At 44.2% G+C, this 27,997-nt stretch overlaps 1 protein-coding gene across 1 annotated transcript; it reads right to left on the bottom strand.

Annotated features, from left to right (window-relative positions):
• Positions 1-42: 42 nt before the first annotated feature.
• On the bottom strand, positions 43-26,984 carry LOC310800116 (serine incorporator 1-like). Its single transcript, XM_083662687.1, has 10 exons — positions 26,883-26,984; positions 24,863-25,024; positions 21,565-21,758; positions 20,261-20,340; positions 19,446-19,583; positions 16,626-16,795; positions 14,973-15,063; positions 13,887-14,037; positions 12,203-12,415; positions 43-202 (listed from the first exon to the last, which is right to left on the bottom strand). The coding sequence occupies exons 1-10, from the start codon at positions 26,919-26,921 to the stop codon at positions 64-66; spliced, it is 1,377 nt and encodes a 458-aa protein (XP_083518813.1). The 5' UTR covers positions 26,922-26,984; the 3' UTR covers positions 43-63.
• Between the last annotated feature and the right edge of the window lie 1,013 nt (positions 26,985-27,997).

Raw genomic sequence — 27,997 nt, 5'->3', positions numbered from 1 at the left:
CCCTTCACACTGATTAACATCCTATGCCAGAAAAGAGGAGAAGACAGCACCCGTGTGACCTGCTCAGTTGAAGTCCCTGTCTGGGAACATGAGAGGAGCGATGAGGGTCCAGAGGTAGAGAGCCAGGCCCAGCCAGCTGGAGCTGATCTTCACCCACACTGCAGGCATGCTGCTCTGCATGATGTGCGTCGCAGTGTCTGGTCTGAGGGAGAGCATAGAGGGACCACCACACTCTGCTTTACCCAGGTCCAACAGACAAGTTATCTACACATTTTCATCTATTTTTGAAAAATAGATTGCCAAAAGAAATGGTGAATGAGTATATTTAGACTTTTTTTTGTTTAATCAAGTTCATTTTGGAAACAAAAGGAAAGAAGCTGTGACATTCAAAGATAGGCTCAAGAAATAAGAGTTTTCAGGTGAAGTGATGGCGCCCTCTGGTGGCCATTTTGGAGGTCAACGACGAGTGAGAACAGCAGATTGCATTTAACTTGAAACATGAGGCCATATCAACAGCACCGAATCATTTCAACGTGGTTTAAATTCTGTGTCGTTTTTGTCTCAGGTCTAATCACTTTGTCACTGATGCAGCTGAACTAGTTTATGAGTGGACACAGTTGTTAGCCTTAACTTAACTTAAAGCAGCTACGAGTAAGATTTTCGAGTGTTATTAAACAGTATAATTATAATATTGATGCATCACATCTTACCTATAATAGTAGCTGAGACCAAAGCCGTGTGAATCGGAGATTGCTCTCTCGATGATTATAGAGTCTGTGTCTGTCTACCGGCGGGCCGGATAAACCCGGAAGTGAAACGAAACGGTTTACGGCAGCTGCCTGCCTTCAACCGTTTCGCTCTGCCTAGCAACAGACCATAAACACGGAGAACGCCATGCAGGGGCTTGCTACTCTCGCCAACATCTCTCGTTATATTCTAACAGTTTGTTTGGAAGTCATTTTGTTATTTTGTGGTTATGGCCGAAGTGGCTGCCGCAAACCGTTTCATTTCACTTCCTGATCTGCCCCGGCCGCAGACAGACTAATCATCAAGACAACATTGGCCCGATTCACTCGGGGTTCAAGCGAGACTACTCGGCGTTGGTCTCGTCTACTATTAGAGGTAAGATGTGAGGCATCGATATTAAATTTAGACTGTTTAATAACAATCGAAAATCTTGCTCGTAGCTGCTTTAACTTAACTTAACTTAACTTAACCTGTTAGCCTGTTGCATCTGCAAAATATCAAATGGTTCCTCTGCTCTTGTATCTTTTTCAGATGTCTTTTTTCCTAGCCCTCTTGTTAAGCATTCATCCATCATTTGGATGTGGGGGGAAAGAATATGTGGAAAGTTCTTCAGTGGACCTCCGAGATGCTGTGGTTGCTATATTTCTGACACAGCTGAAAAGTGTTTTGCACATTAGGATTTATGGTAAAGAAATATCTAAGTGAATCTGTCTGGGAGGAGAGACACTTACTGGTAATAGTTGGTGAGGGTCATCATGATGTCAGAGAGGAGAGACACTTACTGGTAATAGTTGGTGAGGGTCATCATGATGTTCAGGGAGGAGAGACACTTACTGGTAATAGTTGGTGAGGGTCATCATGATGTACAGGGAGAAGAGACACTTACTGGTAATAGTTGGTGAGGGTCATCATGATGTTCAGGGAGGAGAGACACTTACTGGTAATAGTTGGTGAGGGTCATCATGATGTCAGAGAGGAGAGACACTTACTGGTAATAGTTGGTGAGGGTCATCATGATGTCAGAGAGGAGAGACACTTACTGGTAATAGTTGGTGAGGGTCATCATGATGTTCAGGGAGGAGAGACACTTACTGGTAATAGTTGGTGAGGGTCATCATGATGTCAGGGAGGAGAGACACTTACTGGTAATAGTTGGTGAGGGTCATCATGATGTCAGAGAGGAGAGACACTTACTGGTAATAGTTGGTGAGGGTCATCATGATGTTCAGGGAGGAGAGACACTTACTGGTAATAGTTGGTGAGGGTCATCATGATGTTCAGGGAGAAGAGACACTTACTGGTAATAGTTGGTGAGGGTCATCATGATGTTCAGGGAGAAGAGACACTTACTGGTAATAGTTGGTGAGGGTCATCATGATGTTCAGGGAGGAGAGACACTTACTGGTAATAGTTGGTGAGGGTCATCATGATGTTCAGGGAGGAGAGACACTTACTGGTAATAGTTGGTGAGGGTCATCATGATGTCAGGGAGGAGAGACACTTACTGGTAATAGTTGGTGAGGGTCATCATGATGTTCAGGGAGGAGAGACACTTACTGGTAATAGTTGGTGAGGGTCATCATGATGTTCAGGGAGGAGAGACACTTACTGGTAATAGTTGGTGAGGGTCATAATGATGTCAGGGAGGAGAGACACTTACTGGTAATAGTTGGTGAGGGTCATCATGATGTCAGAGAGAAGAGACACTTACTGGTAATAGTTGGTGAGGGTCATCATGATGTCAGGGAGGAGAGACACTTACTGGTAATAGTTGGTGAGGGTCATCATGATGTTCAGGGAGGAGAGACACTTACTGGTAATAGTTGGTGAGGGTCATCATGATGTTCAGGGAGGAGAGACACTTACTGGTAATAGTTGGTGAGGGTCATCATGATGTTCAGGGAGGAGAGACACTTACTGGTAATAGTTGGTGAGGGTCATCATGATGTCAGAGAGGAGAGACACTTACTGGTAATAGTTGGTGAGGGTCATCATGATGTCAGGGAGAAGAGACACTTACTGGTAATAGTTGGTGAGGGTCATCATGATGTTCAGGGAGGAGAGACACTTACTGGTAATAGTTGGTGAGGGTCATCATGATGTCAGGGAGAAGAGACACTTACTGGTAATAGTTGGTGAGGGTCATCATGATGTCAGGGAGAAGAGACACTTACTGGTAATAGTTGGTGAGGGTCATCATGATGTTCAGGGAGGAGAGACACTTACTGGTAATAGTTGGTGAGGGTCATCATGATGTCAGGGAGAAGAGACACTTACTGGTAATAGTTGGTCAGGGTCATCATGATGTTCAGGGAGAAGAGACACTTACTGGTAATAGTTGGTGAGGGTCATCATGATGTTCAGGGAGGAGAGACACTTACTGGTAATAGTTGGTGAGGGTCATCATGATGTCAGAGAGAAGAGACACTTACTGGTAATAGTTGGTGAGGGTCATCATGATGTCAGGGAGGAGAGACACTTACTGGTAATAGTTGGTGAGGGTCATCATGATGTTCAGGGAGAAGAGACACTTACTGGTAATAGTTGGTGAGGGTCATCATGATGTTCAGGGAGGAGAGACACTTACTGGTAATAGTTGGTGAGGGTCATCATGATGTCAGAGAGGAGAGACACTTACTGGTAATAGTTGGTGAGGGTCATCATGATGTTCAGGGAGAAGAGACACTTACTGGTAATAGTTGGTGAGGGTCATCATGATGTCAGAGAGGAGAGACACTTACTGGTAATAGTTGGTGAGGGTCATCATGATGTCAGAGAGGAGAGACACTTACTGGTAATAGTTGGTGAGGGTCATCATGATGTTCAGGGAGGAGAGACACTTACTGGTAATAGTTGGTGAGGGTCATCATGATGTTCAGGGAGGAGAGACACTTACTGGTAATAGTTGGTGAGGGTCATCATGATGTCAGAGAGAAGAGACACTTACTGGTAATAGTTGGTGAGGGTCATCATGATGTTCAGGGAGGAGAGACACTTACTGGTAATAGTTGGTGAGGGTCATCATGATGTCAGAGAGGAGAGACACTTACTGGTAATAGTTGGTGAGGGTCATCATGATGTTCAGGGAGGAGAGACACTTACTGGTAATAGTTGGTGAGGGTCATCATGATGTACAGGGAGGAGAGACACTTACTGGTAATAGTTGGTGAGGGTCATCATGATGTTCAGGGAGAAGAGACACTTACTGGTAATAGTTGGTGAGGGTCATCATGATGTCAGGGAGAAGAGACACTTACTGGTAATAGTTGGTGAGGGTCATCATGATGTTCAGGGAGGAGAGACACTTACTGGTAATAGTTGGTGAGGGTCATCATGATGTTCAGGGAGGAGAGACACTTACTGGTAATAGTTGGTGAGGGTCATCATGATGTTCAGGGAGGAGAGACACTTACTGGTAATAGTTGGTGAGGGTCATCATGATGTCAGGGAGAAGAGACACTTACTGGTAATAGTTGGTGAGGGTCATCATGATGTCAGAGAGAAGAGACACTTACTGGTAATAGTTGGTGAGGGTCATCATGATGTTCAGGGAGGAGAGACACTTACTGGTAATAGTTGGTGAGGGTCATCATGATGTTCAGGGAGGAGAGACACTTACTGGTAATAGTTGGTGAGGGTCATCATGATGTTCAGGGAGGAGAGACACTTACTGGTAATAGTTGGTGAGGGTCATCATGATGTCAGAGAGAAGAGACACTTACTGGTAATAGTTGGTGAGGGTCATCATGATGTTCAGGGAGGAGAGACACTTACTGGTAATAGTTGGTGAGGGTCATCATGATGTTCAGGGAGGAGAGACACTTACTGGTAATAGTTGGTGAGGGTCATCATGATGTTCAGGGAGGAGAGACACTTACTGGTAATAGTTGGTGAGGGTCATCATGATGTCAGAGAGGAGAGACACTTACTGGTAATAGTTGGTGAGGGTCATCATGATGTCAGAGAGGAGAGACACTTACTGGTAATAGTTGGTGAGGGTCATCATGATGTTCAGGGAGAAGAGACACTTACTGGTAATAGTTGGTGAGGGTCATCATGATGTTCAGGGAGGAGAGACACTTACTGGTAATAGTTGGTGAGGGTCATCATGATGTTCAGGGAGGAGAGACACTTACTGGTAATAGTTGGTGAGGGTCATCATGATGTCAGGGAGGAGAGACACTTACTGGTAATAGTTGGTGAGGGTCATCATGATGTCAGAGAGGAGAGACACTTACTGGTAATAGTTGGTGAGGGTCATCATGATGTTCAGGGAGAAGAGACACTTACTGGTAATAGTTGGTGAGGGTCATCATGATGTTCAGGGAGAAGAGACACTTACTGGTAATAGTTGGTGAGGGTCATCATGATGTTCAGGGAGGAGAGACACTTACTGGTAATAGTTGGTGAGGGTCATCATGATGTTCAGGGAGGAGAGACACTTACTGGTAATAGTTGGTGAGGGTCATCATGATGTCAGAGAGGAGAGACACTTACTGGTAATAGTTGGTGAGGGTCATCATGATGTCAGGGAGAAGAGACACTTACTGGTAATAGTTGGTGAGGGTCATCATGATGTTCAGGGAGAAGAGACACTTACTGGTAATAGTTGGTGAGGGTCATCATGATGTCAGGGAGGAGAGACACTTACTGGTAATAGTTGGTGAGGGTCATCATGATGTTCAGGGAGGAGAGACACTTACTGGTAATAGTTGGTGAGGGTCATCATGATGTCAGAGAGGAGAGACACTTACTGGTAATAGTTGGTGAGGGTCATCATGATGTCAGAGAGGAGAGACACTTACTGGTAATAGTTGGTGAGGGTCATCATGATGTCAGAGAGGAGAGACACTTACTGGTAATAGTTGGTGAGGGTCATCATGATGTCAGGGAGAAGAGACACTTACTGGTAATAGTTGGTGAGGGTCATCATGATGTTCAGGGAGGAGAGACACTTACTGGTAATAGTTGGTGAGGGTCATCATGATGTTCAGGGAGGAGAGACACTTACTGGTAATAGTTGGTGAGGGTCATCATGATGTACAGGGAGGAGAGACACTTACTGGTAATAGTTGGTGAGGGTCATCATGATGTACAGAGAGGAGAGACACTTACTGGTAATAGTTGGTGAGGGTCATCATGATGTACAGGGAGGAGAGACACTTACTGGTAATAGTTGGTGAGGGTCATCATGATGTACAGAGAGGAGAGACACTTACTGGTAATAGTTGGTGAGGGTCATCATGATGTTCAGGGAGGAGAGACACTTACTGGTAATAGTTGGTGAGGGTCATCATGATGTACAGGGAGGAGAGACACTTACTGGTAATAGTTGGTGAGGGTCATCATGATGTTCAGGGAGAAGAGACACTTACTGGTAATAGTTGGTGAGGGTCATCATGATGTTCAGGGAGGAGAGACACTTACTGGTAATAGTTGGTGAGGGTCATCATGATGTACAGAGAGGAGAGACACTTACTGGTAATAGTTGGTGAGGGTCATCATGATGTACAGAGAGGAGAGACACTTACTGGTAATAGTTGGTGAGGGTCATCATGATGTTCAGGGAGAAGAGACACTTACTGGTAATAGTTGGTGAGGGTCATCATGATGTACAGGGAGGAGAGACACTTACTGGTAATAGTTGGTGAGGGTCATCATGATGTTCAGGGAGAAGAGACACTTACTGGTAATAGTTGGTGAGGGTCATCATGATGTTCAGGGAGGAGAGACACTTACTGGTAATAGTTGGTGAGGGTCATCATGATGTTCAGGGAGAAGAGACACTTACTGGTAATAGTTGGTGAGGGTCATCATGATGTCAGGGAGGAGAGACACTTACTGGTAATAGTTGGTGAGGGTCATCATGATGTCAGAGAGGAGAGACACTTACTGGTAATAGTTGGTGAGGGTCATCATGATGTTCAGGGAGGAGAGACACTTACTGGTAATAGTTGGTGAGGGTCATCATGATGTACAGGGAGGAGAGACACTTACTGGTAATAGTTGGTGAGGGTCATCATGATGTTCAGGGAGAAGAGACACTTACTGGTAATAGTTGGTGAGGGTCATCATGATGTCAGGGAGAAGAGACACTTACTGGTAATAGTTGGTGAGGGTCATCATGATGTTCAGGGAGGAGAGACACTTACTGGTAATAGTTGGTGAGGGTCATCATGATGTTCAGGGAGGAGAGACACTTACTGGTAATAGTTGGTGAGGGTCATCATGATGTTCAGGGAGGAGAGACACTTACTGGTAATAGTTGGTGAGGGTCATCATGATGTCAGGGAGAAGAGACACTTACTGGTAATAGTTGGTGAGGGTCATCATGATGTCAGAGAGAAGAGACACTTACTGGTAATAGTTGGTGAGGGTCATCATGATGTTCAGGGAGGAGAGACACTTACTGGTAATAGTTGGTGAGGGTCATCATGATGTTCAGGGAGGAGAGACACTTACTGGTAATAGTTGGTGAGGGTCATCATGATGTTCAGGGAGGAGAGACACTTACTGGTAATAGTTGGTGAGGGTCATCATGATGTCAGAGAGAAGAGACACTTACTGGTAATAGTTGGTGAGGGTCATCATGATGTTCAGGGAGGAGAGACACTTACTGGTAATAGTTGGTGAGGGTCATCATGATGTTCAGGGAGGAGAGACACTTACTGGTAATAGTTGGTGAGGGTCATCATGATGTTCAGGGAGGAGAGACACTTACTGGTAATAGTTGGTGAGGGTCATCATGATGTCAGAGAGGAGAGACACTTACTGGTAATAGTTGGTGAGGGTCATCATGATGTCAGAGAGGAGAGACACTTACTGGTAATAGTTGGTGAGGGTCATCATGATGTTCAGGGAGAAGAGACACTTACTGGTAATAGTTGGTGAGGGTCATCATGATGTTCAGGGAGGAGAGACACTTACTGGTAATAGTTGGTGAGGGTCATCATGATGTTCAGGGAGGAGAGACACTTACTGGTAATAGTTGGTGAGGGTCATCATGATGTCAGGGAGGAGAGACACTTACTGGTAATAGTTGGTGAGGGTCATCATGATGTCAGAGAGGAGAGACACTTACTGGTAATAGTTGGTGAGGGTCATCATGATGTTCAGGGAGAAGAGACACTTACTGGTAATAGTTGGTGAGGGTCATCATGATGTTCAGGGAGAAGAGACACTTACTGGTAATAGTTGGTGAGGGTCATCATGATGTCAGGGAGGAGAGACACTTACTGGTAATAGTTGGTGAGGGTCATCATGATGTTCAGGGAGGAGAGACACTTACTGGTAATAGTTGGTGAGGGTCATCATGATGTTCAGGGAGGAGAGACACTTACTGGTAATAGTTGGTGAGGGTCATCATGATGTTCAGGGAGGAGAGACACTTACTGGTAATAGTTGGTGAGGGTCATCATGATGTCAGAGAGGAGAGACACTTACTGGTAATAGTTGGTGAGGGTCATCATGATGTCAGGGAGAAGAGACACTTACTGGTAATAGTTGGTGAGGGTCATCATGATGTTCAGGGAGAAGAGACACTTACTGGTAATAGTTGGTGAGGGTCATCATGATGTCAGGGAGGAGAGACACTTACTGGTAATAGTTGGTGAGGGTCATCATGATGTTCAGGGAGGAGAGACACTTACTGGTAATAGTTGGTGAGGGTCATCATGATGTCAGAGAGGAGAGACACTTACTGGTAATAGTTGGTGAGGGTCATCATGATGTCAGAGAGGAGAGACACTTACTGGTAATAGTTGGTGAGGGTCATCATGATGTCAGAGAGGAGAGACACTTACTGGTAATAGTTGGTGAGGGTCATCATGATGTCAGGGAGAAGAGACACTTACTGGTAATAGTTGGTGAGGGTCATCATGATGTTCAGGGAGGAGAGACACTTACTGGTAATAGTTGGTGAGGGTCATCATGATGTTCAGGGAGGAGAGACACTTACTGGTAATAGTTGGTGAGGGTCATCATGATGTACAGGGAGGAGAGACACTTACTGGTAATAGTTGGTGAGGGTCATCATGATGTACAGAGAGGAGAGACACTTACTGGTAATAGTTGGTGAGGGTCATCATGATGTTCAGGGAGGAGAGACACTTACTGGTAATAGTTGGTGAGGGTCATCATGATGTTCAGGGAGGAGAGACACTTACTGGTAATAGTTGGTGAGGGTCATCATGATGTTCAGGGAGGAGAGACACTTACTGGTAATAGTTGGTGAGGGTCATCATGATGTTCAGGGAGGAGAGACACTTACTGGTAATAGTTGGTGAGGGTCATCATGATGTTCAGGGAGGAGAGACACTTACTGGTAATAGTTGGTGAGGGTCATCATGATGTCAGAGAGAAGAGACACTTACTGGTAATAGTTGGTGAGGGTCATCATGATGTACAGAGAGGAGAGACACTTACTGGTAATAGTTGGTGAGGGTCATCATGATGTCAGAGAGAAGAGACACTTACTGGTAATAGTTGGTGAGGGTCATCATGATGTTCAGGGAGGAGAGACACTTACTGGTAATAGTTGGTGAGGGTCATCATGATGTTCAGGGAGGAGAGACACTTACTGGTAATAGTTGGTGAGGGTCATCATGATGTCAGGGAGGAGAGACACTTACTGGTAATAGTTGGTGAGGGTCATCATGATGTCAGAGAGAAGAGACACTTACTGGTAATAGTTGGTGAGGGTCATCATGATGTCAGGGAGGAGAGACACTTACTGGTAATAGTTGGTGAGGGTCATCATGATGTTCAGGGAGGAGAGACACTTACTGGTAATAGTTGGTGAGGGTCATCATGATGTTCAGGGAGAAGAGACACTTACTGGTAATAGTTGGTGAGGGTCATCATGATGTTCAGGGAGGAGAGACACTTACTGGTAATAGTTGGTGAGGGTCATCATGATGTTCAGGGAGGAGAGACACTTACTGGTAATAGTTGGTGAGGGTCATCATGATGTCAGAGAGAAGAGACACTCAAGGTCCTTGCACATAGAGTCCGTTTTTTCGTCCGAAATTGACGCACGAAAAAAATAAAAATACGACCTCATTTGTGTCAATCATCATTGACACACCGAGTCCGACAATTACGTCCGTCATTTAAGTTTTCGGACGAGGTTCGATTTTCTGCGTTTTTCCGCATCCATGAAATCGTTTTGACAGGTGTTTGACCACTCAGAGCTGCCGTAGTGTTGCTATTCACAATGAAAAATGGCGTCTGAGAAGTTAATTCAGTTCGTCTCCCAGCACAAAGCATTTTATGACAAAGCAGGAATACAGAGATTCGGAATTAAAAGACAGAATGTGCCGGGTGATTGCAGACCAGCTTGGAATGCGGGACGCGGTGTGTGTGTGTGTGTGTGTGTGTGTGTGTGTGTGTGTGTGTGTGTGTGTGTGTATGGGGAAGGGGGGGGGGGAGGAGAGAGACAGAGAGCCACACTACACACTGCCAGTTGTGGATCAATAGGATCGCGGTAGTTTTCTTTTCGTTGCGAATCTTCGCAACGAATATTGGATAATTAACGCATCGGACTCAGTGTGCAAGGTATCTGTGCGTGACGTGTTTTTTTCGGATGACGGATTAAAAAAACGCAGCGAACAATTCGGACTCTGTGTGCAAGAACCTTTACTGGTAATAGTTGGTGAGGGTCATCATGATGTTCAGGGAGGAGAGACACTTACTGGTAATAGTTGGTGAGGGTCATCATGATGTTCAGGGAGGAGAGACACTTACTGGTAATAGTTGGTGAGGGTCATCATGATGTTCAGGGAGGAGAGACACTTACTGGTAATAGTTGGTGAGGGTCATCATGATGTCAGGGAGAAGAGACACTTACTGGTAATAGTTGGTGAGGGTCATCATGATGTTCAGGGAGGAGAGACACTTACTGGTAATAGTTGGTGAGGGTCATCATGATGTTCAGGGAGGAGAGACACTTACTGGTAATAGTTGGTGAGGGTCATCATGATGTTCAGGGAGGAGAGACACTTACTGGTAATAGTTGGTGAGGGTCATCATGATGTCAGAGAGAAGAGACACTTACTGGTAATAGTTGGTGAGGGTCATCATGATGTTCAGGGAGGAGAGACACTTACTGGTAATAGTTGGTGAGGGTCATCATGATGTTCAGGGAGAAGAGACACTTACTGGTAATAGTTGGTGAGGGTCATCATGATGTTCAGGGAGGAGAGACACTTACTGGTAATAGTTGGTGAGGGTCATCATGATGTTCAGGGAGGAGAGACACTTACTGGTAATAGTTGGTGAGGGTCATCATGATGTTCAGGGAGGAGAGACACTTACTGGTAATAGTTGGTGAGGGTCATCATGATGTCAGGGAGGAGAGACACTTACTGGTAATAGTTGGTGAGGGTCATCATGATGTCAGAGAGGAGAGACACTTACTGGTAATAGTTGGTGAGGGTCATCATGATGTTCAGGGAGGAGAGACACTTACTGGTAATAGTTGGTGAGGGTCATCATGATGTTCAGGGAGGAGAGACACTTACTGGTAATAGTTGGTGAGGGTCATCATGATGTACAGGGAGGAGAGACACTTACTGGTAATAGTTGGTGAGGGTCATCATGATGTTCAGGGAGAAGAGACACTTACTGGTAATAGTTGGTGAGGGTCATCATGATGTTCAGGGAGGAGAGACACTTACTGGTAATAGTTGGTGAGGGTCATCATGATGTCAGGGAGGAGAGACACTTACTGGTAATAGTTGGTGAGGGTCATCATGATGTACAGAGAGGAGAGACACTTACTGGTAATAGTTGGTGAGGGTCATCATGATGTACAGAGAGGAGAGACACTTACTGGTAATAGTTGGTGAGGGTCATCATGATGTACAGAGAGGAGAGACACTTACTGGTAATAGTTGGTGAGGGTCATCATGATGTTCAGGGAGAAGAGACACTTACTGGTAATAGTTGGTGAGGGTCATCATGATGTACAGGGAGGAGAGACACTTACTGGTAATAGTTGGTGAGGGTCATCATGATGTTCAGGGAGGAGAGACACTTACTGGTAATAGTTGGTGAGGGTCATCATGATGTTCAGGGAGGAGAGACACTTACTGGTAATAGTTGGTGAGGGTCATCATGATGTTCAGGGAGGAGAGACACTTACTGGTAATAGTTGGTGAGGGTCATCATGATGTTCAGGGAGGAGAGACACTTACTGGTAATAGTTGGTGAGGGTCATCATGATGTACAGGGAGAAGAGACACTTACTGGTAATAGTTGGTGAGGGTCATCATGATGTTCAGGGAGGAGAGACACTTACTGGTAATAGTTGGTGAGGGTCATCATGATGTTCAGGGAGGAGAGACACTTACTGGTAATAGTTGGTGAGGGTCATCATGATGTTCAGGGAGGAGAGACACTTACTGGTAATAGTTGGTGAGGGTCATCATGATGTTCAGGGAGGAGAGACACTTACTGGTAATAGTTGGTCAGGGTCATCATGATGTACAGAGAGGCCAGGAAGAGGTGGAAGTGGAAAAAGGAGTAGCTGTACGAGACGTTCTCCTCCTCGTTGTCCACGGCCCGGCGGATCCCGTCCTCTCCCACCACGCCCTCTCCGCCGGAGCCCCCGCCGCCCTCCTCCGTCTGCATCAGCTTGTTCACCTGGGTGTTACTGGAGGAACGGATACTGGGGGGGAGAGAGAGAGAGAGAGAGAGAGAGGGCATGGAGTAGTGTGAGAGAGAGAGAGTGACAAAACCATAGACAAAACAAAGGGATTTTCTTTTCTTTTTTACTTTTTTTTTATTTAACCTTTATTTAACCAGGTAAGTCATTAAGAACAAATTCTTATTTACAATGGTGACCTGGCAGAAGGCACAGCCTTTTGAGGGATGGGGGCAGGCGCGGACTGCATAATCGGGCACGTCGGGCAAATGCCCGGTGGCCTGGCCTGGCCTGGCCTGCAGTCAGGCCACTCACTGAACAGCAGGCCAGGCGCCGCCTACTGGTTTACTAGTGGTTTTATTACTTTATTCAGGGTTAAAGTGGGTGCATCTCATTGTAAAATTGGACTCTGCCCAAATTGGGCTTCAAACGGCTCAAATCGGGCTTCAAATGGCCCAAATTGGGCTTCAAACAGCCCAAATCTGGCTTCAAACGGCCCAAATTGGGCTTCAAACGTCCCAAATCTGGCTTCAAACGGCCCAAATCGGGCTTCAAACAGCCCAAATCTGGCTTCAAACGGCCCAAATTGGGCTTCAAACGGCCCAAACTTTTCGCCGGCGCCCTTCGGACGCCGGCATGCACGTCGGCCCATATCGGCCTGGCCTGCTTGGTATCTAATGCCCGGCCTGAATTAGATTCCCAGTCCGCCCCTGGATGGGGGGTAGGGGATAAAATAAATACAAAGTTACTTAGAACAAATTAAAACACAAGTTAAAAACACAGCAAGACAGACAGAGCAAATAAAACAAAAACAGTCGGAGCAGACAGGCAGGGGATAAGAGCTACGTAGTTCAGGAAGCAGTTGCAGGTGTCAGTGAAAATGTCCACGATAGAGTCTTTGAAAGCTGACTTGGAGATGAAATTGTCCAGTTTTAGTGTTTTTTCTAAGCCATTCCAGTCTGTGGGCACGGCAGAATGGAAAGACGACTGACCGATTACAGAATGAGTTTGGGGGATTTTCAGCAGGATGAGGTTAGCAGAACGGGTGTTGTGCGCGGCAGGTGCAGTATGCAACAAACTACACAGGTAGGGGGGGTGACAGACCAAGGAGAGTTTTGTAAATTAACATGAACCAGTGTATTTTCGCGACGGGTGTGTAGGGATGGCCAGTTTACAGAGGAATATAAAGTGCAGTGGTGAGTTCTGAAAGAGACAGTAGTGAAACGGATGGCAGAGTGATAGATGACGTCTAGCTTTTGCAGAGTAGTTTTGCAGGCAGATCGGTAGATGGTGTCACCATAGTCTAACAAGGGAAGAACTGTCATTTTAACCAGGGTGAGTCTAGCAGAGAGTGAAAGAGGAGCGCATTCTATAAAGAAATCACATTTTTGATTTGACCTTGGCTTGCAACTTGTTGATAAGCTGAGAAAATTACAGCAGTCACTTTGAACAAAAGAAAAACGTGTGTTGGGGGAGTTCTCTTTGTTACACCTACCTGGCGTAGAGAGTGCAGAAGAGGAAGATGACCAAACCGACGATGCCCTGAGCGTCCCACCACTGCACCGGTCCTGGGTCGCTGGTGGGGCCCGGTTCAGTGGCGCTGACGTTGGACACTAGACTCAACAGGCTGGGGTTACACTTGCGATCTAAGACATCATCACATATAGGACATACACACAAAATTAGAGATTGTAATATAGTAATATAATATTATATATATATATATATATATATATATATATAATGTAATATAATATATAAAATTCCTCAGAAGGTGGTCATTGCCATATTAATAAAATGTAAATGCAACGTTTCCAATCCATAGATACTAACTTACTTCAGTTGAAATGTCTGTTGTGTATTTAAGTGTATTGTTTAATTAATTGTTTGTCTTCTGTGATAAAATAGTAATAGTAATAATAGCAACAACAACAACAACAACAACAACAACAACAACAACAACAACAACAACAACAATAATAATAACTCTAAGAAACAGCTGTTGCCATCTATTTGTCTTTGTATTACTACTTTTGTACTAGTGGAAAATGAAAATGAAAATAAAAAATGGTTCCAAAAAAGAAAAAAAGCTGTTGCCTAGGATATGCTAACATTATTAGCAAAGGATTATTAACAAAGGAAGTGCATGTCGTGTTACAACATTTCAGTAGAGAAAGTTGGCAGAATGATGATGCACATTTGCATTTTGCAATTTTATGTCGATAGTTGAGATGCATTTTTAATGGCATGTGTAAATAAATAAATAAATATATTTTTCTTTACATTTTTATGCCTAGATACAGCCACGAACAATACATTCACCACAAGCTCGTAAATTGTTTTTAAAATAACATTTGTTTGGGAAATGCATATATGCATACATCAATATGATATATATGCTCATTTATATATTGCAGCTTATAAAACTCAGCAGTATAATCACAATGCTGCAGTAGCCTAGCCAGGACAGCAAACACAGATATTCAAAATACATGCAAGTATAATTGCAAATGTGTGTGCAACAAAGGCCCTAGAGCAGAGCTGATAACTGTATTGTGGGCTGGGACTACAGGAGACTCACTTGGATTGTTGGTCATTGCAGACCAGGTGACATACATGGTGTAGAGGGAGATGAGCGACGCCTGGAGCAGACCGGAGTGTGGCTGGGCTTCCTGTAACATGCAGACAGACATACAGTATTAGAGGGTTTGACGTAACCTGGACTAGGGTTGGCACCATGGACGATGGCGTCGACCATCATCGATGGGGCGACCCCCATCGACCTCTGACACTTCTACATCGGACCATCGTGATTATCTGTTCGAATTAAAATTTGGCAGATTTAATAATAAAAAAGGCGAACTCCACTCAACCGCGACACACGGGGGACGCACAGGCGGCATTAAACAAGCGGCAAAGCGTACCTTATCCCCAGTTCAGAGAAGTGGTAAAGCGGAGAGGAAGAGAAGATAAGCAGAAGTCGGTTGTGTTGTGAAAATGTTAAGAAAGAAGAAACTTCACGTTCTTTCCTGTTTTCAACCCAATGTGAGTGATGTTACAAGTCTTCAACTGTGAATTCAACTCGCCTGTTTCCAGGAACTCTCTCCATTACATACTGTGTGTGTAGGCTGCCTGCTGCTGTGTTTCTATCTCTCCTTAACGTAACCCAATGTTAGGTTCCAAACTGAGCCCACACAAATCTATTCATAAATCATGAATTAACCCCACCCCCCGTCAACGACGATGCCATCGTCCATGGCGATGCTTCACTGTGGAACCATGGCGATGGTTTTTTAGGTGACATCGCACAACCCTAACCTGGACCCGACACCGCTGTGTATGATGAGAACTTGAGCACACTTTGCATCAGCGTTGCTCGAGCTAGAGGACTTGTGGATACAGTGTGGACCTTCGTCTTAATAACAAGACTCCACAGTATCATATTTTGTGAATATATCCTTGTATTGCTACTTTTTCTCTCTGGTCTGAACCATAAAGTCATGGGTAATGTGTGAAACTTTTATTTATCATGTTAAGAAAAAAACACAGAAAGGAAAAGAGGTAGCCGGCACTACTTTCCAAACATGGCCACCAACCTCTTTTCCTTCCAAAAAGACAGATTATGTGCATTTTGGATTCATATTTCATCGTGTGGTGAGTACCCGAAGCACAACATGTATTTTTTTGACGCCGTGAGATGTGTGTTTTGGCAGATTTTTAACAGCTGTACCATTAGCCTCCATTCTATGGTGATAATTACTAACTTCACGACTGTAGCTCACTGTAAACTGAGCGGACAGTGCCGGTAAGGCAGGGGTGCCCACACTTTTTCAGCTTGGGAGCTACTTTTAAAATGACCAAGTCAAAGTGATCTACCAAACATATTTATTTATATATATATACACTGAGTATACAGTGGAAAACAGTGGAACAGTGGAAAAACAGTGGAAACAGTGGAAAAACAGTGGAAACAGTGGAAAAACAGTAAAAAAAAAAAAAAAAAAAAAAAAATCCCTCAATGCCATGCGATCGACCACACTACCTTCGCGATCGACCGGTCGATCGCGATCGACGTATTGGGCACCCCTGCGGTAAGGCATGGTCTATCTTAGTTATGTTGGGGGGATGTGGCAAATGAGCTAAACTTCCAAAAAAGTGGTGTATCCCTTTAACCACGAAATATTTTCCTAAAATGAGTTAATACGTTGCAAAGTATAGCTGCTCTCGGCTGTACCTGTACTTTGGGCAGGATGGAGACGATGGAGAGGATGACGCAGAAGATGAGGTTGAGGCTGATGAAGACCTTGTGCTCAGTGCAGTCGTCAGGCTGCGTGTAGTAGACGTAGAAGAGCACCACGGCCGTGAACGCCAGGGCGTAGTGGAGGATGGTGAAAGACAGCAGGCCTGGAGGTCACAACATGGAAACCTTGCGTTAAAGTCGAGGTGAACCCGTTCCGTCACGTGCGTCTGAGTCCGTTTCAGACTGAAAACAAATCGAGAGGCGGACCATATACGGTGTCGATTATTTGATTCGACAATTCTGAGGACTGGCTTTGGCATTGGGCCAATCCTGGCGTGTTCCACCCCCCAAATCGGGTGGGATTCAGCGTAGGGCTGCACGATTCATCGTATTTTCATCGTCATCGTGATATGAAAATGCGCGATGAACACATCGCAAAACTCACGTGTTATCGCAATAAAAAAAAAATAATAATAAAAAAAAAAAAAAAAAAAATACAGTGCACCTGAACGCAACATGCAAGATACCGGCTGAATAAATGTCAAAATGTTCATGTCATTCTGGCCAATACTCCACTTCTGTTATTATCACTTCTGGAATATGGAATATCTTTCAATAATCGTTATGACTAAAAGGCTAAAAGTAATCTCATGTGTAAGAAATGACTGTTCTACATTGAAGTAAAAATGTGAATAATTAACTTGTTGGTTTTGGATTTGTTTTAGCTTCAAGAGTGCATTTTTGTTCGTATGACCCTCAACACAGGCTTTGAGATTCCTGTGCCACTTACTGATACGTATGCTTAAATTAACACACTCATATTGCAAAATGAATTTAGGCCCTCACTGTAATACTTCAGAAGTTGAATTTGAAGTTCAGCATTAATACATTTGTCATTTTTTGTCTTAGATTTACCTTTGTGTGTTAATATAAAACTACATAATTGAGAATCGATTCTAGATTCTGGAATCGAGAATCGTTGGAATCGAGAATCGATTCTGGAATCGGATCGTGACCCCAGGAATCGGAATCGGATCGGATCGTGGCTTAGCCGGATCGGAGCACCCCTACCCATTCATATTTTTGTTTATAGCATTTTTTTATTTATCGCAGGTCATATCGTCATCGCAATATTGAACAGTGTTATCGCACATCGCAGCTTTTCCTCATATCGTGCAGCCCTAATTCAGCGTGTTGTCGTGCTACGCGAGTGGGATCCGCGGAGTACCAGGCAGCCACTTGCTTTGTGCGGAGCGAGCGGACAATCCGATGCATGGGTGCTGCCCGCCCGCCTTGAAACTCCGAGGGGCGACCCCTGACTACCACGCTCTCGGAGGCGCGCGCCATTATCGTTATAAATGTAAATAATATTCCTGGAATGCGTGTTTTAACGAGCCAGTTACATTTCTTTGCATTCTTAGACATTATAGTTTTTGTTTTTTGTTCATGTTTCATACAATTGGCCAAGTTAGTAGTTAGTTAATGGGATAGGAATTCTGCCAGATGACAGGCAGTAGGCGCCATTTTCTACTTCATTTGGAAGAGAAATTATCCTGAAATGAAGATTTGATTGACAGCTGCATGTCATGATATGATTGGTTGAAATGGGGTAGAAATTTGATAGTACTGGGTGACGTCAGCAAACTGTAGATTAGTGTTATCAATGAAATCTTGAAAAATTAACTTTTGATGTGAATTTTTGTGATTTTTTTTTGCATACATTATTAAATAGGTGCACTGCATACCCAGGTATTTGAACTAAAAGAAAAGAAAAGTCATTTTTGGGTTCAGCTCGACTTTAAGACTGCAATTGCTCGACCCATTTAGAGTCCATTCAAGGATTAAATCAAAACTTCATTCACATGACTCATATGTAGGGCTGCAACTAACGATTATTTTCATCATCGATTATTTTCTCGATTGATCGATTAGTTGTTTGTTCTATAAAATGTCAGAAAATGGCGAGAAAAATGTCGATCAGTGTTTCCCCAAGCCCAAGATGACATCTTCTAATGTCTTGTTTTGTCCACAACCCAAAGATATTTAGTTTACTGTCATAGAGGAGTCAAGAAACCAGAACATATTCACATTTAAGAAGCTCCAATCAGAGAATTAATTAAAAAATGACTCAAAACGATGATCAAAATAGTTGTCGATTATTTTTCTGTCGATCGACTAATCGATTAATCGTTGCAGCTCTACTCATTATGTACAGTAGCTTAGTGTGACGTAAATCCTGCCTTCAAAAGCCAATGCGAGAACATCAGTAACACCTCACCTGGCTTTAAAGCAGCTACGAGCAAGATTTTCGATTGTTATTAAACAGTCTAAATTTAATATCGATGCATCACATCTTACCTCTAATAGTAGACGAGACCAACGCAGAGTAGTCTCACTTGAACGCCGAGTGAATTGGCCAGTGTTGTCTTGACGATTAGTTTGCGGCAGCCACTTCGGCCATAACCGCAAAATAGCAAAATAACTTCCAAACAAACTGTTAGAATATAACGAGAGATGTTCGCGAGACTAGCAAGGCCCTGCATGGCGTTCTCCGTGTTTATGGTCTGTTGCTAGGCAGAGCGAAACGGTTGAAGGCAGGCAGCTGCCGTAAACCGTTTCGTTTCACTTCCGGTTTTATCCGGCCCGCCGGAAGACAGACACAGACTCTATAATCACCGAGAGAGCAATCTCCGATTCACACGCCTTTGGTCTCAGCTACTATTATAGGTAAGATGTGATGCATCAATATTACATTTATACTGTTTAATAACAATCTAAAATCTTGCTCGTAGCTGCTTTAAGTGAACACTGTACCTGCAAACCAGCATTTGTTGTCGCTGCCCTCAGCGTTCTCCACCCACACCTTGTTCCAGGAGTGGGCAAAGTCGATGAGGAGAACGAGCTGGATGAGAATGAAGACAAACGATCCCACCAGTCCAAAGTAAAACCACACTGTGAAGTGAAGAGGAAACCAGACAGAGCAATAATGAATACAGCTGATCGCAATTTCCTCAAATTGTTCATCAACAAGATAGATAATTCTCCTGTGTGTGTCTGAGCCACTGATAAATGACCAAGGGCCTGTGTCCATCTAGCATCTTTTCATCAGGTCCGGCGTCTTTTTTCAGTTGTTTCCAATGGGGGGGGAGAGCGTATGCGGGCGCACACGGACGTCTAGAGAAAGTGCGCTGCGCCCAGCGTCTATTTTCAGAGCGCTCCGGCGTTTTTGTACGCCCGACTCCCAGCGCTTCCAGCTGAGAATAATTTAACTTTTCAGAAAGACGCTGGTGTCGGGTGCTCCTTTTCTGGCAACTTAATCATGGAGAAACTATCGCAACAGAGACAGAACGGCTCAATTGTGAGAGCAGATTGGCTTAGACACTTGATATTTCTGGTGAGTGTTGAGCTAAATCACTGTATGTGTGTTGTTTGCTAATGTTAGCCGTCAGCTATCAAGCTACTACCGCACTGAACTAACGTTAGTTTCAGACTGCTTCCTTGTATATTGTGCGCTGGGATCAGCGCTCCCCAGCGCACTCCCAGCGTTTAACGGTCGGAAAAAGACGCTAGGTGGACACAGGCCCTGAGTCAGTAGTCCTCAGGCTTAATTGAACAATGCTCGTTAGTACCAGTATGAAATGTTCCATCAGGGATGAAAAAAGCGCCCACTGTTATTCCAATCAGGATCAGAAACTTAAAGAACCAGAACCTGGGGGGGAAAACACACCATTTTAATGACAAACCGACCATCACAATGGTAGTCAGAGTGAACAGCAAGACCGAGATGAAAATGCAGGTGTTAAAGTCGAACTGAACCTGTTCGTCACGTGCATATGAGTCCGTTTCAGACTGAAAACATAGTTTGTCTAAGATGACAGGTTGAGAGGCGGGTCATAGTATCCCTGCCCCTTTTCAAACAGTTCGCCTTTTTTATGTTTGAGTTTACGTATTTTCCTTTTGATGAAGTCTATTAGACTGTTATGTTTACTGTTTTTTTTTCGCTTTATGTATTGTTTTAACTGTTTGAAATAAATCGTTTCAATCAATCAATAGTATCATGTCGATGATTTTATTTGACAATTCTGGGGACTGGATTGGGCTTTGGCCAATCCTGGGGTGTTCCGCCTCCAAATCGCGTGGGATTCAGTGTGTTGTGGCGCTCCCCTCGGGAAGAGCCTTTTGACGGGAGGTTAGTGGCTGAGTGGAGCTCAGCGAGCCGCAGGCAACCAGCTGCCTTCGTGTTGCCGAGCAGAGAGTGCAGCACGTCGGCCTGGAATCTTCCAAGTGCGACCCCTGACAACCAAGCTCTCAGATGCGCGTGCCATTATCGCTGCTGTAAATACGATATCCCTGAATGCGCGTTTTAACGAGCCAGTTACATTTCTTTGCATTCTTAGAGATTATAGTTTTTGTTTTTTGTTCATGTTTCTAACAATTGGCCAAGTTAGTAGTTAGTTTATGGGATAGGAATTCTGCCAGATGACAGGCACTAGGCGCCATTTTCTACTTCATTTGGAAGAGAGAATTATCCTGAAATGAAGATTTGATTGACAGCTGCATGTCTTGATATGATTGGTTGAAATGGGGTAGAAATGTGATAGTACTAGGTGATGTCAGCAAACTGTACATTACTGTTATCAATGAAATCTTGAAAAATGAACTTTTGATGTGAAAAAGTGTGAAAAACTAAAGAAATTATATTTTTGTGATTTTTTTTTGCATACATTACATTATTAAATAGGTGCACTGCATACCCAGGTATTTGAACTAAAAGAAAATAAAAGTAATTTTTGGGTTCAGCTCGACTTTAAGGATAAGCCAGCTAAATAGTTTCACCCCTGAACACACATGTTATTTCATAGATTCAATATAAAAAGTAGAGCGCGCACATCCACTCAATTTCATAGATTCAACCCATAAGAGTAGTACTCACCCATTTTGGATCGCTGCACGTGGGTCTCTGCTGCTACGGACACGGATCATGATGGCGGCGAACAGGAAGAAGAAGCAGGCCATGGCGAAGCACATCCGGTACACAGACTTGTAGCCCACGATGACGTCGCAATTCACCTGGTTTTCAATACCTGGTACTGGTATCGTAGTCCCACCCTTGCAGAACCCCGGGATCTACAAAACGGCAGAAAAAAGGCAGGAAAAATGCGCCTTTCAATTACCAGTAAGCTTTACTAGACAGCGTTTACTAAAAAAAAAATTGTGAATGGATTTTCTTTCTTTTTTTTTTTTTCATATTTTAAATTTTATAGAACACAAACAAGACAAAACAGACAAACAGGCTCAGACACAGGGGAAAGAAAGGGAAAAATAAATAAAAATAAATAAATATATATATATATATATATAATCATCATTACAAAGTGATATATATATATATATATATATATATATATATATATATATATATATATATATATATATATATATATATATATATAATCATCATTACAAAGTGGTGCCGCCAGCCACCTAATGTTCTTGTAAACGATATACCTGGGATCTCACTCAAGGGGTCTATGGGAAGCCAGCCGGGCGAGTCACCCGTCACCCCTAGCCTCGTTGAGGTAGACTAAAAACGGGTCCCAGATAGTCACAAACTTTCTAAGTGCATTGGTTCTCAGGAACCCTAAGTCTCTCCATGCGTAGAACAGAGGTCGTGTCCGTCAAACCACAATTGGAAAGAGGGTGGAGAGGGAGATTTCCATTCCTTCAGAATTTGTTTTTTGGCGACAGTTGTCCCCAGTGTCAGAGACTGTTGCACAGCTGTAGGAAAGTTCAGAGAAGACTCTGAGCAGCCGAAGATGGCGAGTTCTGCCTCCGGCTGAAGGGCCACCCCCGTAGGCCTTAGAGTACCAGTCAAATAATCTGGCCCAGAATCCCAGCCTGGCACTACGCTCTACTAGTAATGTTGACTGTTTACAATGGTCCGTATTATTCTATTTCCCTTCTGTGCTGCTTTTAAAGTGTAAGTTTATCAGTGCATCTCAAGACACATATCACAGGCAGTTAAGCCACAGACCTCCCCAATTAGATACATCTTTGTCATTACATTACATTACGTCATTTGGCAGACGCTTTTATCCAAAGCGACTTACAATAACACATTTTTGTCAGCAATAGAGCAATCCACTATGGAGCACAGTCTATGACAACTACAACATCTGAAGGAATAAGTTCAGCTTAGGTTTTTGTTTTTAAGAGAGAGAGAAAGAAGTTAGTTCAAGAAGGTCCCAGATGGAGCCTGAAAAGGTGAGTCTTTAGTCTTTTCCGAAAGATCGGCAGTGATTCAGCTGTCCTGGAAGCTCGTTCCACCATTGAGGTGCGAGGGACGAGAAGAGTCGAGATCGGGATGAGCGACTTTTGAGCCCCCGTAGCGAAGGAGGGGTGAGGCGTCCTGCGCTGGTGGAGGAGCGGAGGGAACGGTGAGAGATTTGGAGCCTGACCATAGATTGTAAGTACAGGGGGGCTGTCTGGTGTACTGCCCTGTAGGCCAGAACCAGTGTTTTGAATTTAATGCGTGCTGAGATGGGAAGCCAGTGAAGGTCCCGGAAGAGGGGAGTGACATGAGAGAGTTTGGGTTGGTTGAATACCGGACGGGCTGCAGTGTTCTGAATGAGCTGAAGCGGTCGGATGTCGGTGGCAGGTAGCCCAGCCAGAAGCACGTTGCAGTAGTCCAGGCCAGAGATGACAAGTGACTGGACCAGGAGTTGTGTTGCTTCCCTTGTGAGAAACGGATGGATTTTGCGGATGTTGTACAGGGAGAACCTACAGGAGCGGGCAGTTGCTGCGATGTAGGCTGAGTTGGACAGCTGATTGTCAAGGATCACTCCAAGGTTCCAACTTTAAAATGCCTCATCATAGTCAATTCCAAAAAAATATTAGCAAGCTACCCGTGTGCATATAAGGGAAAACCAAAGCATACAACACAAACCCCCCGCATATCGTGCATTCCTTTATAACTGGGAACTGGTAATCTTACGACTTCAAAGGTCATGAGCTGGGACGGCGACGTCACCAGAGCTGGTATTTCCCATTCCAAACTCGTAGGAGCCTCAGCAGCCCCGACCTCAAAAATCCAAGATGGCTGCGCCGCGCAACAACGGTAGTTATAATCGTAGTAAATGTTGTTTATTAGCACTTGTTTTGTTTGTGTCTCATTAAATCAGCTGTACACACAGCACTGCATAACATCTATCTGTGTGGACATGAGGCTGCAGTGTTTGTATGCGCAAAATGCCGCGATCGCCTTGTTATCAACTGTTATTGCTAACAATGGCTAGCCTGGCTAGCGACTGGATCTGACCAGTGAACAGTGAACTTCCCAGCTCAACTTTTCTGCAAATGGAATGCTAACAAAACGGATGTGATGTCATTTAGCCTCATCCCAGTTATTTTGCGATAAAGGAATGCGCCAATAGTTCCAGAAATCTACTGGTGAAGCAATAGAGAGCCGCAGGAATGAGTCCGGAAATCATCGATGCTAACACTCCTGGTTCTTCACTGTTTTCGCCTATGGGAGTTTTGAATGGGTTTTTGGCGCGATGCTTCTAATAATCTCTCTGGGCAACGCTGGCTTAATCAAACGCGAACCAGTGTTTAGTAATATCATCTTCACACACGAGGACCACTTTTATGAGTTTTGAAGCTTTTACGTGCCGTTAAACGGGCGGCTAGCTAGCAAACGGCTAAATGAGACTACACTGTTGAGTCGATGGGGATATATACTGTACGTCAATAACGTCACCACTTCAAAGGACGAACACGGAAATTCTCTTTCCCTCACCTGGTTCAGCCCGTTCAGCCCGGGGTAATCAGTGCACATCAACAACAGTCCAGGTTGAGCGCCGCTGACGTGACGTGGAAGCCTATGCGACAGTGTGTAGTTTTGGATTAGCTTAGCTCGAGCTTTTTACTTCTAGGGCTCGCATTTACGCTACAAAACTCATGAAAGTGGTCCTCATGTGTGAAGATTATCCGACTGAACTCTGGTTCGCGTTTGATTAATCTCGCGTTGCCCAGAGAGATTATTAGAAGCATCGCGGCAAAAACCCATTCAAAAATCCCATAGACAGAAACAGTGAAGAACCAGGAAGTCCGGGACTTCCGTGTTCTGACTACAAAAATACGTCATCCCTGCGGCTCTCTATGAATAAAACGCAATACATCCTGAAGGAGATAACATACAGTAATTGTAATTAGAGGAACAGTCGTCTCACTTTTTGGAGCTCTGTCTCCATTCCAGGGAGGATCATAATGACAGACACCATGGTCCCCATGAGCAGGAAGAAGGAGAAGACCAGCCGGGTGATGGTGGAGTTATTGGAGGAGGGACAGCAGCCACACAGCAGGCACGGTGCGGAGCCACACAGACAGGAGGCCTAGGAGGAGGGATGGAGAGATACGCTACAGTTATTGGCATTTACGTTGGTGCATTGGGCAGATAACCGGCCATCCTGATGTTAAAATAGTATAAATAAATAAATATCTTCTTTTTTTCCGTTTTTCAGAACAACATATGAACAAGACAAACAGGCTCAGACACAGAATGGAAAAAACAAACAAACAAACAAACAACAACAAAAAATAAAAATAAATACACATTTTCAACATTCAGTGCTACCAGTCGTGTAAGGTGCTTGTATTTTTATGAGAGGTACATTATTGTGCTCATCCGTCTCCCGCAACCTCAACAAGGTAGGCTAGAAACGGGCCCCAAATGGCAAAGAACTTCTTTAGTGAGTCGGTCCTCAGGAACCTAATCCTCTCCATCCGTATAACAGAGGTAATTTCCGTCAGCCACAGTTGAAAAGGAGGCGAAGTAGAAGACTTCCATTCTTTCAAGATTCGTTTTTTGCCAACAATTGTCCCTTGCGTCAGAGATTGCTGCACAGCTGTGGGGAAGTCCAGAGAGAGTTCCGAGCAGCCGAAGATGGCAAGTTCTGCTTCGGGCTGAAGGGTTATTTTATAAGCCTTCGAGTACCAGTCAAATATCTTAGCCCAGAATCCGGACAGTGAAGCGCAGAACCAAAAAGCATGTGACAATGTGCCCTCCGACCCCTGACACCTATCACATAGCGGTGAGACAGAGATATATCTTATGTGTATTCAAATTTAATGAATTGATCAATTAGCTGCTGTGGCCTGCTGGGACATGAACTGGATGGATAGGACTTCACTCACAACTGAATGATTGACTTGAATATCTCAAAGTCTAACTAAATCTACCCAACAAAACTGGGGCATCAGACTCAGCACTTTCCCCCTGGCTTTACGATGTAACCTAGCTAGCTAGCGTTATGGCCTGAAAACGTGTGACCGTGACGTGTGATCTTGCGACTATCAGAGGCCATTTACACCTGGCGTTAACATGTGGTTTCTGCCATCAGATTGCAATCAGATTGTATTTGATCACTTCAGCCTGATTCCATTTACACCTGGCGTTAACATGCATTTTCTGCAATCTGATTGCAATCAGACTGCAGAAATGGTTGTCCTCTCAATCCACATAAAATTGCTGTATCCAGATTGAGAGGACACATTGCATTTACACTTGTGTTCAATGTGTACACAATGCATCCCTGACCACCTCCGGAGGTGGTTAATTGGCCGATCAGATTGCAATCCTTCTTCAATGCGTTTTGGGGGTGTTTACACCTGGCATTTTCAAGTGATAAAACACAATCTGATTGCAATCTGATCACAGAAAACGCATGTTAGCGCCAGGTGTAAATGGCCTCTCAGTTACATTGTTGTAACATGACATGAAATGTTACATGGACATGACATGTAACATGACTGTACTACGTTATTATAGCTACAGACATCTGCTTTATCATGGGCTCATATTATAACCACGGATCGCTGTTGCTGTCCAAGATCAGGAACAGACACACCCAGTTATTGTGATAACTGACGTTATCTGAATGAGTTGGCTATCTGAATATCTCCAGTGCAAATAATGGTGGCCTGACTTCCTCAAACATTAGCATAATGTTGTGGCCTGGGTGACTCCAACTTCCTTGAAATATATGAATGTATAACGTATCCCTGTGTGTTAAGATGTGGCAGCTATTTATATAGCCTATTAAGTAAACGTCTGATCTTCAGCTAAATAACTTCGCGTTAACTGAAACGTTAATCTTAGCTAAACAGCTAACGTTAATAGCTAAAGTTAACTCGACGAAAGTGAACGAAAGCCTTATGTTATTAATATTCGTATTGACAATAGATACTTACACAACTGGCTAAGGAAGCCACGGCCATACATGCCCCCATGTTGATATCAAAACGCTGAAAATCAGTAGTATGATCGCGACGTCCTGCTGCCTGCTAGCCCCAGTAAACAATCTATCTGACACACAAACACACAGCAGCAGGCGTGTATTTCTGTCTAGTCAACACTAGGTGGCAGCATTTCCTCAATTACACGACTGCCAAGCAGTATGGTAGGTTCTTCTTCTTCTTCTTCTTCTTCTTCTTCTTCTTCTTCTTCTTCTTCTTCTTCTTCTTCTTCTTCTTCTTCTTCTTCTTCTTCTTCTTCTTCTTCTTCTTTAGCGTTTTATGGCGGTTGGCAACCAACTTAAAGGTGCATTACCGCCACCAACTGGACTGGATTGTGGAACAGGGGATTCAAAACAAAACAAAACAAACAAAAACAAAACAACTACTCTTAAATTCTTGTGTCTACCCCAATTTCTTTAAGAAACTTAATAACATGCATATAAATGCTACCTGCTGTTTTCCCTAATAAACCTGGCAATGAAAAATCTTGATGTTTTGCCATTCTCAATGCCTGAAACATAGTGTAACGTGTCGGGTAATCCAAGTATTACCCGTAATGTGATGTGCAACATAAGTGTCTCAACGGTAGCTAGGAACTAATGTGTGTGGGTGTGTTCCTAGGGGAAACGGGGTATATAGGACCAGCGGCCGGGGTGCCGGGGGAGTCTAGCTATGGAGCGAGCTGAGACGGTTGCTGTGTGTGGAGCTAGCTGTGTGAGCTAGCTGCTAGGAGCTGAATGAGCCTGTGAATAAAGACCCTGTACCAACTACAACTCTCCGTTCCTTGACGTATCACCGATACGTTACATTGGTGTCAGAAGTGAAGCGGTAACGCCTGATTTCGGTCGAGAGGGGAGAGAGTGAGGAGGAACGGCGGAGAAAAGTTGGAGATCAAAGGCTCGAGCGACCTAGCGGTAGCGAGCTAGCTGTGTGAGCTAGCTGCTACGAGCGCCACGTGTGATGGTGCGCTTAGAGGAATGCCTGTCGGCGAACGGGAGAAAAGAAGAGCTGACGACAGAGATCAGCTCGGCGCTGGCGGCCATGGAAGCCCGTGTGTTGAAAGAAGTCAG

Source organism: Poromitra crassiceps (assembly GCF_964638095.1).
Source record: "Poromitra crassiceps genome assembly, chromosome: 29".
NCBI classification, from domain to species: domain Eukaryota; kingdom Metazoa; phylum Chordata; class Actinopteri; order Beryciformes; family Melamphaidae; genus Poromitra; species Poromitra crassiceps.
The sequence above is the reverse complement of the archived record's forward strand: the minus strand, read 5'-3'. Positions and strand labels throughout refer to the sequence as shown.

What these genes read in the sequence shown, in the direction of transcription:
- LOC310800116 (XM_083662687.1), bottom strand. Translation starts at nt 26,921, where the DNA reads ATGGGGGCATGTATGGCCGTGGCTTCCTTAGCCAGTTGT. An exon ending in CGTGCAGCGATCCAAAATGG is followed by an intron (nt 20,341 to 21,564) that starts GTGAGTACTACT and finishes TTTCCCCCCCAG; the next exon opens with GTTCTGGTTCTTTAAGTTTC. An exon ending in CCATCCTGCCCAAAGTACAG is followed by an intron (nt 15,064 to 16,625) that starts GTACAGCCGAGA and finishes TGCATGTTACAG; the next exon opens with GAAGCCCAGCCACACTCCGG.